The sequence below is a fragment of the Xyrauchen texanus genome, chromosome 7 (genome assembly GCF_025860055.1).
Source record: "Xyrauchen texanus isolate HMW12.3.18 chromosome 7, RBS_HiC_50CHRs, whole genome shotgun sequence".
In the NCBI taxonomy this organism is placed as follows: Eukaryota; Metazoa; Chordata; class Actinopteri; order Cypriniformes; family Catostomidae; genus Xyrauchen; species Xyrauchen texanus.
Genome location: NC_068282.1, coordinates 42,862,921 through 42,876,414, shown reverse-complemented (window position 1 = coordinate 42,876,414; position 13,494 = coordinate 42,862,921). Strand labels below are relative to the sequence as shown.

The 13,494-nt window shown below is 38.8% G+C and overlaps 1 protein-coding gene across 4 annotated transcripts; it reads left to right on the top strand.

Annotated features, from left to right (window-relative positions):
- The first annotated feature begins 305 nt into the window (after positions 1-305).
- On the top strand, positions 306-11,197 carry nfil3-5 (nuclear factor, interleukin 3 regulated, member 5). 4 transcript variants are annotated; one of them, XM_052131093.1, is made up of 3 exons: positions 306-609; positions 3,403-3,631; positions 6,600-11,197. In XM_052131093.1, the coding sequence occupies exon 3, from the start codon at positions 7,140-7,142 to the stop codon at positions 8,928-8,930; it is 1,791 nt and encodes a 596-aa protein (XP_051987053.1). In that variant the 5' UTR covers positions 306-609; positions 3,403-3,631; positions 6,600-7,139; the 3' UTR covers positions 8,931-11,197. The 4 variants fall into 4 exon arrangements, with proteins under 4 accessions (XP_051987053.1, XP_051987051.1, XP_051987052.1 ...); XM_052131091.1 differs by having other exon boundaries at positions 306-778; XM_052131092.1 differs by lacking the exon at positions 3,403-3,631.
- Positions 11,198-13,494: the final 2,297 nt, after the last annotated feature.

The window sequence follows — 13,494 nt, the reverse complement described above, 5'->3', positions numbered from 1 at the left end:
AGACAGACAGACAGACAGACAGACAGATAGATAGATAGATAGATAGATAGATAGATAGATAGATAGATAGATAGATAGATAGATAGATAGATAGATAGATAGATAGATAGAAGTTTGAGTTTGTAATAAACTGAAACTGTTCTCGGAGTCTTCAATGTTTTTTTTATGTAATTCTGAATATTTACGCAACAGTTTTACTGTCTCGTAACCTCTTTCCATAGAAGCCAAATGTTGAGCACGTAGAGGCGTGTTTGAGCAACTGCACTGTGGTGTCGTATCTGTGGTCATCAGCTATATCTGGAGAATGTCGTACTGTTGAATCGGGAGAAGAGCTTTACCTTCATCTCCTCGGTTTCTTCGATAACAGTGGTGGCTTGCGTATAGTCATCATGATGAACGAAAACGTGACTAGGCATCCAAAGCTTTCTGTTATGCAACCGCTGACCTACTAACACACATTCGAGGCCGGCGAGAGGAGAGTGTGTGAGTGAGTAAGAGAGGAAAACTGGAGCAAGCCCCGACATAACATAAGGACGAAGAGGGAGGGCGAGAGAGAGACACTGCGAATGGCACCACATTCAGGGAGTCACATTAATAGACACAAAGCCGGTGAGTGGATCATTACCCACGCGGGATATTTTCAGCACAAACTCATGTTGTGAAGGGAAGAACGATCAGAACAGGGACAGGCAACAGCATACACAGCGCGGAAGACCGATCTTTTGAAAAATAAAAGCGGATTATTTTTGTAAAGAAGGGAATGCGATATTTCACTTAGGTGAGTTCAAATGCGTATGTAATATTTCATTTTTGTGTGTTGAATCATGTTTGATGCACGCATAGTGTTTTATTCACAAACAGAGCAGTTGTGTTCTTGGTTTTGCTGCCTTGCAACGTGGCCAGGGCATGTTATTGTTCACATGGAAACCGACACATGTCGGCATGACTCTAAACGCTTCGCTGCGAAGTTATTTCGGTTTTCAATGTCTGTTTATTTTCTTTGTTTAATTTGTTGCATTCCTCCGTGTGGTATTACATGACTGTGAACTGTATGGTAAAGCAAAAAAAAAAATAAATAAAAATAAAAAATACCTTTGCATTGTGCATTGCCTATATATTCACATTCAATGTCAAGTCGAGACTGTCGTGGCGTGGGGGGAGGTGGTGGTGATTATCATTACGAAATCCAACGCACGATTGGCCGTGGGGTCAGTTAATGTCATTGCATTGCTGTAGTACCGTTCAATAACTAAATTGCAAGTCGGCGTTTCTTCCGACGCATATTGTAAAATAATGCGTGGCGGCTCCCATCTAGGACAATGCATTGCAATGTCATGCCACGCGTGGGGTTTGTCGGGTTGCACAATTGTTCAGCGGCCACACAACGTGGCGCGAGGAGAAAGACCTTGATCTAAACTGAGATTATAAGTGAGCGCTTTTGGTTTAGTCCTTGGAATTGAAATGCTACTCACGGAATTCCTCAGACACACGAGTTATTCAATAATCACCTCACAATGTTTTATTCTCGCAATGTTAATTTCCTCTGATGTTTCGCCACTTTTCTGTTTGTTGTGCAATGGGGTAAGTTACTTCAAAAAGTAATCCATTACAAATGACTAATTACCACTCAAAAATTATAATCAGATTACTTCACTAATTATTCATTGAAAAATGTATCACATTACTTAAAAGTGACTTTCTATAGAAAAGTTTTTGTTTTTCAACTTGATTTAATGTTTTAAATGTTGTCATTATGGGGTGCACACAGAAACTGCCACAGAAATGCAACCAGATGTATATATTAAAATAATTTAGGTTTTAAATGTATTCTACATAAATAATATTATTTGAGAAATATGTGGAACCCAAGCATTGTTGGGTGTAATCCAATTACTAAGTAATTCGTTACTGTAATATGTAAAAAAAATAAATAAAATTACATTATTTTTAAGTACGTTATAGGGTTATGCTTATTTCTAATATATTATTTAAGTTGAATACACAAATTATGGCCTGGCAATGAGTCGTTGTGAAGGAGAAATATGAGGAGCTGGGTTTTTGAAAGAACTAACAAAGAAATATAGACATTATTTTGAATTTGTTGAGCGGTAAAAGTATTTTATAAAGTATCTTAAAAGTCAAGTAATTTGTAATGTGACTATTTTTCAATTAAGTAATTGGTAAAGTAATCAAATTACAATTTTAGAGGAAATAAATTGTAATTTGTAGTGGATTAATATTTATAAGTACCTTAGCCAACACTGAACCCAAGTAATTAATTTTATTGACCGTAAGTAACTTCAATCCAATTAAAAGAATTTAAAATGTAATGTGTTACAATACTTGATTCATAAAGACTGACCAAACTAAGTAGACTGTGCCCTTAACAGTTCCACCACTCCCAACTCAGCAATGCCTGGAATCTGAAAGTGTCTCACATTGCTCCCAAACTTCTTGTAAAACCGATCATCCGTCTAAAATCAAAACAAGGCAAGATTTTCTTTTAAAATGACTTCAAAAGACATAATTTAGTTGGCAAATGGGGCAAGAAACAGTGTGTTCCTTCGCATAATGAAATCTGACAAGTATCCTAAACTTTGATGACTTGAGAACCATGTATGTGGTGCGAACTTGATTTTCACAGACAGCTATTGTGCTTTCGGCATTAACTCCAGTAATTATGAGTCTAGCCAAAACACAATATATCTTGCCCTCGTATTGGCCTACTTGGCCTTTAGTTTGGGAGGAGGATGGAGGCGTAACAGTTCTGCCTGCATGTGACTGGGCAAACACATGCATGAAGGCTTCCAGTTGTAAACACTATCCTTGTGGGACTGTGTGTTTGCTTTGACCTCAGTCTCTTTTCCTGAACTGTGGTCTCTGGTTTTTGGGAAAGTAAAAGTAAACACACCTAAGAAACCAATAATGTCAATTTGTATGTGGTTAAAAGAGAAGGGAGAAAGAAAAAGACTCATGTCTTCCCTATTTGATCATGAAAAATAAGTGTACCAGTTACTTATCTGCCATTAAATATATGGTTTGCAGACATCATATGGATAGTAACTTAGGTATCTGAGCTTTACTCAGATGTCCCAAAGTGGTACCTCAACTATGATAACAATCTGGCACTGAGCCACAACCTGCGGTGTGAACTGCACAATACTGCATTCTCTGTTTTCTTGGCTTATGAATGCCATTATAAAAGCAGGTCCATTTTGTACATTTGTGAGCCTTAAAACCAGAATCCATAATTGTGTAATCTTTCCCTCTTCCTCATTGCATTTCAGGAAAAATGCTTGTTCTTTGGTTGCATATCAGCACATCACTGGCGTGATTCATAGCCCGCTTTAATCTAATATTCCACTGCTGACGTATTCTCTCTTTTTGTTCTTACCTCCGCAGTGCTGGTAAATTCCTCTCTCATCCCAACTGGAATCCTCAACTCCTCCCACACCCGAGCTCACTATTTTTGGTTGGCACTATAATTTCTTCCCTGCTCAGGCGCGTTCTCTCTCACACACTTACGCGCGTGCGCGCTCACACACTCTGTTGCCGCCCCACTGACCTATTTTACAGCGCAGAGTCGGACCAAGTGCGCGTACACAGAGTTTACGGAGCAGTCAGTTTCTAGGTCAGTGGGACACATGCACAACTTCACCGCCCTCCCCATGCTCTTGTTTGCGATCCTACAGAAAAATGGTCATGCATGAACCAAATTATTTTGTGCTTTATGTTTTAATGGAAATAATCCCAACAATACTGTAAATTGGACCATAATGAAACAAGTTACCTACAATGTAGAAATACAAAGTAATATGCACTTGTGCGGTATAAGAAAAGGGTGCATTCAATCAGGCTTAAACAAAACATGCATTTTTAAAGTTCTATGTTTGGTATTGAGAAAAATTGGCTGTTCATGTTTTTCTTTCTTGTTCCTCTTCTTCTTTTTAATTGTTTAACTATGTAGAGAATGTTGAGGTTTTGTTTCAGAGATGGTGAAATAACTGTTGGTGTGGTTATGTAAAATAAACTCAGATTCTCACGATAAGATGCAAAATAGTATGAGCTCACAAAAACATTGACAAAGGCTTAATTGTTTTACATGACAAAAAATGTCTCAAAAACAGATAGATAAAAATCACAGTTTTCTCTACTATAAACAAAACAAACCCAAATTTGGGTAAAACTAGAATAAATCAAATAGCTGTATGGGAAGTCATTAAAAAAGTTCTACCTCTATTGTGTAAAGAATTACCCAAGGGTATTTGCTAATAAGTGGTTTAGTAATGCTGAACATTAGTAAACAGTGAATCACATTATGTACTCATTCTTAATGAACCAAATGTACTTAGTTACAATGTCAATAAATTATGTTGTGATCACAATTAAATGTCCAAAAAAAAGAGTGAGGGTTATTTCACAATTTCTGTTGTGTCTCCCTCCATTATTTTCCATCCCTGCATGTTTTTGATCGCTCTCCTACAGACCTGGCAGTTAGTCAGGTGTCTTTTATTACGTGCCCTACTGCAGCGCGTCATGGTCTCCTAACTGCCGTGCTTCTGTACTCTACTGACCTAAATTTCTCTAGAGCTCCTAGGACAGGGAGAGAAGTAGAATTTCAATAGCTGCCAAGGTTGGAAACTTGCAATAAGAATTTAGTTTTGGACTAATGTATCGTTTGACCTTTGTCTATGAATTTTTGTTAAAAAAAATTGTAGTTGGAAAACTACTTGGTAATTCTTTTGTAAGAATACAACCCCGATTCCCAAAAAAGCTGGGACAGTATGAAAAATTCTAATAAAAACAAAAAGGAATGATTTGTAAATTATATTCACTGTTTGCTATATTGAAAGCACTACAACTACACATTATATGATGTTTACTTTGTGAATTGTGTTTTTGAAAATGTACAGTCATTTCAAATCAGTTGTTTGCAACACGCTCCAATAAAGTTGAGACTAATAACAATTTGACGAGTTGAAATAACAAGGCATGTGAAACTGGAGCTGTTTAACAGGAGAGGCAATTGTGTCATAGTACTGTATAAGGAGCCTCCAAAAACAGCCTAGTCTTTCATGAGCAAGAATCATTCAAGATTTGTCAATTTTCCAAGAGAAGTTTCAGAAAATAATCCCCAAAGACAAATTGGAAAGATTTGGAGCATTTTACCCTCTACAGTACACAAAACAAAAACCATTTCTGAATGCTCGTGATCTCTGATCTCTCAGACGTCACTGTCTTAACAAACGGCATTCATCTGTAATGGATATCATGAACATGGGCTTGGAATAACTTAAGTAAACCTTTGTTAGTCAACACTACTCGTCGATGCAACCACAGATGCAAGTTAAGACTTTATAATGCAAAGCAGAAGCCCTACATCAACGCTGTCCAGAAGCGCTGCCAACTTCTCTGGGCTTGGTCTCATTTTAAATGAAAAGTAGAACAGTGGAACAGTTTTTTTGGTCTGAAGGGTCCACATCTCAAAAAGTTTTTGAAAAACACAGCCGTCTGTAACAAACAAGGTTCAGGAAAGGAGGAAGCAGGAACCGAATTTACTTTAATCAAATACAAGCTGAACTGGAACATAGCAACATATTGACAAACACACACAGCGACCGCGTGCGTCTCTCTTTCTCTGGCATCCCTGGCTCCTCTATCTTTCGCCTGCTGATTGGGCAACTCAGTGCAGGGCATGCATCCTCTCGGTCCGGCCCCGCCCTCCTTCTCGACACACCGCCATGCTATTCGGGCCAAAGAGGAAAAGGATCATCCAAGCTGTTATTAGCGCCAGGTCCAAAAGCCAGTCACTGTATGTGCCAGGGATGTGTCAGGGATGTGTCAGTGCCCATGGCATGGGTAACTCACACATCTGTGAGAACACCATGAATGCAGACAGATATGTAAACGTTTCAGAGCAACATATATTGCCATTCAGCAGCGTCTTTTCCAGGGCCATCCCTGCATTTTTTAGAAGGACAACTTCAAACCACATAATGGCCGAATTACAAGTGCATGGCTGTGTGAGCAGAGAGTGTGGGTACTAGATTGGCCTGCCTGCAGACCTGACCTGTCTCCAACTGAGAATGTGTGGCACATTATGAAGCACACCATACAGCAACAAAGACCCCATACAATTGTGCAGCTAAAGACCTACATAATGGATGAATGGGGGAAAACTTAACAAACTTGTGTCTTCAGTGCCCAAATGCTTAATAAGTGTTATTAGAACAAATTGTGATGTTTCACAGTGGTAAACACTCGACTGTCCAAACTTTTTTGTAGCGTGTTTCAAATCACCTGATTTGAAAAAACAATGAAATTCACAGGTTAAAGTATTATATAACGTGTAGATGTAGAGCTTTCAATATAGCAAGGGGTGAATATAATTTAGAAATCACTTGTTTTTGTTTTTATTAGCATTTTTCATACTGTCCCAACTTTTTGGGAGTTGGGGTTGTATATAGATCATATTAACTTTAACCTACATTATATATTTTTTTACTGTATTGTTTTAGCCTCAACTGTATGACCAGTTTTTTTATGAATTGTGGTAGACACATTTTTAGTAAACAAATCCTGTTTCATTGTCTCTACAGATCTGCTCAACAAAGACTGGTACAAAACAGTGAGCTGAGACAGATCGTTAGGAGGGTGCCTGAAAAAACGAGGTCATTATCCGACTGTAACCTCAGCTTACACTACCTCCGTCACCCATCAATAACAAGATCTAACTTGGCTTCAACAGTTTCAGGAGGAGCTTTGCCAAGTCCAAGTTAACAAACTTGTATTGTCTTCAATCAGACAGAACTGAAAGAAAGCTAAACAAAAATAGGGCACATTCCCTTTTCTGGAAAGAAAAACTCAAGAACAACCTATCCAATGACGGATGTTTTTGTTGAATTTCATCTTTTTCTTATCTTTTTGGACAAGAAACTGGACACTTGAACATTTAAAAGACTCATTAGAGAAGAAAATAACATCAATCAGAACTCTTCCTCCTTGGAGGAATACAGAACCACATACGTGCATAAGTGCGTTTTTAAAATATTAATCACAAATTAATCCTCAATTGTATTACTTTAAATTTCAATGTCCACTCAGTGCCAGTTATACAAACTGGCCTCAATAAGAGCATAATGGAAAGCCTAAATCTATCTACCCAAAACAATAGTGCCAGCTTGGAAACTTTAGAAACCTTCTCAAACTACAGCGAGAGTTTGCCATCTCCTCAAATCGCCAGCCCTCCACGTCAAGGCCGACTAATAAAACCAAAACCCAACTCAAGCTGTCGGCGGAAACGTGAGTTCATCTCAGATGAGAAGAAAGATGCGTCCTACTGGGAAAAACGACGCAAGAACAATGAGGCTGCCAAGAGGTCAAGAGAGAAGCGCCGGATCAATGATATGGTGCTGGAGAACAGGGTTTTAGCACTGAACGAGGAGAATGTGCGACTGAAGACCGAACTCCTGCAATTGAAATTGAGATTTGGTCTCATAAGCTCTGCCTCTTATATGGAGAAAACCCAGCAGATCAACAATGACACCGAGGTGATAGCAAATGGTGCTAATGGTACCGGAGTAACCTCTGTAAATTCATACTACTCAAGCAGTGGATATTCCAGTGCTTCTCAGGTAATGATGAACTCTGATTCCTCAGAGGCTGAGCAGCCTACCAGGAGTGAACGGCACTCAACATTACCCAAGTACTCCCCCCGTGGATCATTGTCCGACATGTCCGATGGATCATCGCGGGACAGCCCTGAACCTATAAACTATGACATCAAGCATGAGAGCTCTGGAATGGATATCAACAGGCTTGAGGCAAGTGTTCTTAACGGCATGTATAATGGCCATCAATGTCTTGCACAATTAGATACTCACCAAATGCAAGAAATGGAGCAACAAGAAGAGATCAACACCGCAGCCCCTCCATCTGCCACTCCCCAGAGAAGTGTCATCCTTTTCCGTTCTGGAAACAGCTCCTACCCAGTAGAGAGCCAAAATGTTGAGGACATGGAGCAGCAAGTGGTGTCCCAACTGCAACAAAATGGACAAATCGCTAACTTTACTCAAACAGGGTGCAGTCTATCTATCAGACATGATGGTTTAGAGACTCTTTCAGAAGTGGCACAGCAGCTGGCCAGGAGGTCTTTGAATTCACGAAATTGTGAGTACACAAATGGCAAAGCAGATGCCAGGGAAAGCCGGCGGTTTGTCATTCAGAAACATGACCTAAATGTTCAAGGACAAGGTCAGGTGCAGGAGAGCACCCTAAATTCTTTTGCCCCAGATCTTCTCAATGAATCTGGAAAAGCCCAGCTATACCAGTGCTCAAATGCCTACCTCGACACTCTCAACGAGGAGCCCCCAGTGCTCACATATGAAGGCTGCCCAAGAACAGATGGCTTCTACCAAGAGCACTCATTTTCAGGCAAGGATACCTCCTCTAGTGACGGAGACCCTCGCAGCTCAGATAAGGAAGCCTCCACTGACGATGAATCACCCTCATCCTCTTCCTCTGATACTGGTTGCTATCATGCCATTCATCAGTCAGCACCCTCACCAACCATGGTCACCAATGAAGGTTGCCAGTTTGGAGACAGCCAAGGCGAAATGAAAGGCACAGCGCTGCCACACAAGCTAAGACTCAAATACAGAGCATTATCCAACGCCGGCTCCCAGGATGTCCACAATTCAGCTTCAACAGCTGCTACATCACCCGATTCCATTCTGCCTCAGCACCCGTACCTGGCACTAGCGCAGGTTAACCAGCAGCAAAGCAGTGGTTCTGGAAGCAGGGAAGGGGAGAGTGAAGCAGCAGATGAACTTTGCACACAACAATCTCCATCCAGAGAGAAAGAGGAGGGAAGGAAAGAAAATGGGAAGAGGGGCTCAGGTGGGCGAGGCAGAAACAAGAAACGTGACTGATACTGTTACTAAGATCCTTTAAGTAGAGTTCACAGTAAGACAGGACTTGATAAATGTCATTTTTTACCATCCTATAGAGGGAAAAAATAAAGTTACAATTACTTGCATGAAAGTCTGTTACTTATACTTAACACCAACCAGAAAGTGTAACTTGTGTTCTTGGTCTGTTTTCTAATCAAGAACAATTGTGTGACCTTTTAATGCAGCTCTGTTCTTTCAGTCTTTCAAAAGCACTTAATAGTTACAAAGAGGAAATTGAGATCTTTTTTAATGATCTTTTTCCTCTTTCAAAAACAAGCCTACAAAGTGACTCTGTATAGAAACCTTTGACTCCTTTTTACATATCTCGGCCATGTTTGGTAGCTTAGCTCAATGAACAGGTAGTTTCTGAACCCAGTATGTAGTTCTCTCCACAAGTTCATGGATTTAAGGACACAAGTACTTTTCTCCCTACTGATTTCAGAAAGAAAACCTCAGTTTTATACCTGTCTCACTCTTCTCCTCTGCCTTTGGACTTTAGCATTATTCAAGCACTTGGATTACATAATACTGTGACATGACTAAACATATCATATTTCAGAAAATGTTATGAGAAAAAACAGCAACATGTCAATCTTTAAGAGTAGAAAAGTGGAAGAAAGTATATGAACAGTCTACTTTGGATTCCTGTATAGTCCTGTATGTTCACTATGTCTGATGTTTTCTTTTATATTTTTAAGTCAGCATACTTAGCTCACTGTATCGCATCGATTGAAAAATACCTGAATGTTCTTCTCATAGTGTTTGTCATGCATAGGTCAACGCTAACTAGTGAAAATGACTTTTCACCTCTTGTCCATCACCTTACTGTATTGTATCACTGTAAAGTAGGCTGATGGATTGACCCTATTCAAAGGTCACTGTGACCAGTTTTTTTTATTTTTATTTTTTATATTGCGATCTACCTGACATTTACAAATTTTTTAGTCAAAGCCCTTTCAGAAATGTCAAGGCAGCCTCTTCTGAGACTGCTAACATGCAGACTGTACAATGTGTAAGATATATCATTGCCATCTTGAGATGGTCATGTCCTATGTGGTCAGGTTTCAGAGATGCCTCACATGCTACCTCATAAGAAGAAATAGTTGAGGTTACGAAGAACTGAAGGGTATCTCTTCTTCTTAAAGGGGAATGAGACTTGGTGCGTGTAGCCCATTACATTGTCATACCCATCAACAGTTGCGTAGAAGTTGCCACAGTAAAAAGAGTAAGATGCTGCACTCAGTAGATGGCCACAAATTTAGTCCCACTAGTTGTCTTTGTAGAATTTACCACAGCTAAAAGCTGCTTCTGCACTGATGTTTTTCTTTCTTCAGATTTTATACAATTTGTGTTTATTGTTCCCAAACAGGTGCCTGGCACTGGCCACTATGTAAAAAATGTACAGACAAATTCTCTTTTTTTAGTTTGTATCAAGTTTATTTTGGCATTCTATAATAATAATAATTATTAATATTGTATTTTTTTTTGTATTCCAATCCAACTATACTTTCTGGAGGGGGTCTATTTTCTTGTGTCCATTGTACATTCACCTCAATGTGATACCGTATGTATGTATTTTCATGTCCTGTTCATCTATTTCAACTCTGTATTCTGGTGTATTGTTTGGTATTTACTGAAGTTTTCAGAAAGAAAAAAAAGTTTGTTAAAAAAGGAGGGTGTACCTGTCAAGGTCCTCAGAATGACACTAAAAGAGCGACAAGAAAAATAAAACAAGTTGTATGTTAATTTTAAGCAATGTAATGTCATTATTTGATTTTGATGTAACCCTTTTGTTTATACCTACAAAGCCATGCTCACACATACAATTAAAGGGCTCATGACTGCTAATGACTTTTTAATCATTTTATAATGTTAGTAAAGTTTTTTTTTGCACCAACAGTGATTTTAATTGTCCCCTTTGGTGTGCAGGAATAGTAGGCCTATCTGTCTTTCTCCCTCCTCTTCACCTTTCCGATTGAGAGTCATTGGGCGGGCCAAAGGTGCCATGAAGTAAAAATAGTCAATGATGTCTTGAAGTGGAGGTGATGACGCATTAATGAAGGTCTCCGTGTGACGTTACAAATTCGCGGAAGTAGAAAACGAGGCATTTTTGCAGCTTGGTTTCAAAAAAGCTTTTTTTTGCATTGAGGAGGAAGTTTTGAATTCTGAAATGTATTCAGTGCAGTATGTTTGTATTGTACAAAAACTCTTATATGTCAAAAGCTCAAGGAAAATGTTATTCCTCATTTCATGACCCCTTTAATGCCACTGAACATACTGGAAAATTAAAGGCAACATGAAATAAAAATGAAAATAAAATAAAAATTATTAATTGGTTATTTATCGGTTTTTACAACAACAACAATCTTTTATCAAAATACTACATTTCTGAAATGACTTTTACTTTCCAGCATTTGTCATGAATCCCTTTTACTTTATTAACCAACCAACCACCTGGCTCCATTCTGGTATAGAACGCCCACTTTTAACAATCCCAATTAATTCCAAATAGATAAAATCCCAACATACATCATGTTGACTTTAAACTTTAACCATGAACAATCCTAGTCTGCACTCTTAGCATGACTTGACCAACAGAAAGGCAGATCTCTCCTTCCACTTATTTTTCCTCTCCCCTCCTGGCATGACAAAATAATTCAAATGAGTGCTGTGCAAATGCATGGGGACACTTTGTACTTCTGCAGGGCACCAGAGTCATTCAGTATTATGTAACACTGGCCAAGTCACAGCACTTGTGTCACAGCCCAAAGACACACTAGGAAGCTGCAACTGAACACAAGTACACACTCAGATGCTTTCTCTTTTTCTCTCTTCTCCAAATGCATTAAAGGATTAAATTACCAGGTATCATAAAAATAAGTCAAATGCAAATGATGCAAAATTTGAAAGAACATGAGATAATTGGAAAGGAGCACGATGTAGTTCTTGTAACTGGTCACACTGTTCTTTGTGAAAAAATACAGTACATGCTCTAATTCTAAGAAATAAAAATAGACGAGTGCAGAAAACAAGTTATGTAACTGTTCTGATATCAAATTACATTAAAAAAAAAAGAAGTGCTTGAAACTAAGGTCATAATCCAATCGTTAGCTACCATTTATTTATTCATCTATTACTCTGGGTACAGCACCAGTTTGCTATATAACCTACCCTCTCAGTGGCATGTACTTACACAACCTGCCATACAACCTTCATCTAAAAGCATGTTTCCAATTCTAGCATACCTTAATTCACTAATTTACAATACAACACCCAGTAGAAGATCCATATTTCAAAATAGGAATCATCTCAAGTGAACATTATAATAAAAATGACATGAATTTAATTTTCTCCTTTTTTTTAAATGACCCTGTTGTTGATGACATCACATGAATAAACAAGTGCTGAACGATGCTGCTCAACTGGTTGCTACGGTAGCAAGAACGAAAAGAAAGAACAAAAGCAAAGTGACTTTTAGCCAGAGCTACAGTGCTTTGTTCTCTTCAGTGGTCGTTTTCACTTTGTTTCCCCCCGTTTTCCCATTTTTTCCTGTTTTTGTATTTAACTTTTTTTGCTCAGAGTATGCGAAACCTTATGAAAGCAGGTCAGTGGAAAAGTAGGTCAGTGTGAAGGGGAGGAGAGGGGAGGGATGAGAAAAGGGGAATTCAGAGAGAGGGGTGGGGGGGTTAAGGAAAGAGTAAGCAGAAAGCTGCATTGTGATCTCATTGATAACAATACTACACAGATCTGAGTGCTTGAGCATGGAACAAGTCAATACAACACAAAACACAAATTAAACTGCTACAGAGTATCTGATATAACTGGAGAAAACATCAGATCATTCCTTAACGATGTGCTGCAGTGCATGACACATTTCTGCAATGTCATATTTCTTCCAATCATTTGTACATTCACACAGCTTGAGGGATGGATTACTGACCGGGCCAGTGCCCAGGGCCCCTTGACTGCCGGGGGGCCCTGGGCTTTAAGGTTGCGGCAAGCAGTCCAAGCCCCGAAGCAGCAAAGCAGACCCAAATCATGATGCTCCCTCCACTGTACTTCACCGTTGGGATGATGTTTTCATGTTGATATGCGGTGCTCTTTTTTTTCTTCCATACGTATTGCTGCACGTTCTTTCACATTGTTGTCAACTCAACATTAGTTTCATCAGTCCGCAAAAAAGTTTAGGCACACAGTAATGTTTTTGGACACCATGCCTGTATAATGTTTTCTTGTATAGCAGACTCAGGAACAGAGATGATAACCATTTCCATTGATTCTTTAACTGTCACTAACCTTTTTCTTTCCACTGTAGGTTTTGTTGGTGTAACAATGTATTCAGGTTGACTTTTCAATGTTAAATAATGTTTTTGAGTTGAATAAAACTAGTTAATTTTGATGTTACCACATGAAGCACATTTTTTAGGTTAATATATTTTATTACAATATTAGCAGATATTATTTGCCATAATGCAAACAATGTAGAAAGCAAATGGTCACACTTTATTTTGCAGTGTCTGTTTTACTGTGTATTTACATTAGT

What these genes read in the sequence shown, in the direction of transcription:
- nfil3-5 (XM_052131092.1), top strand. Translation starts at nt 7,140, where the DNA reads ATGGAAAGCCTAAATCTATCTACCCAAAACAATAGTGCCAGCTTGGAA.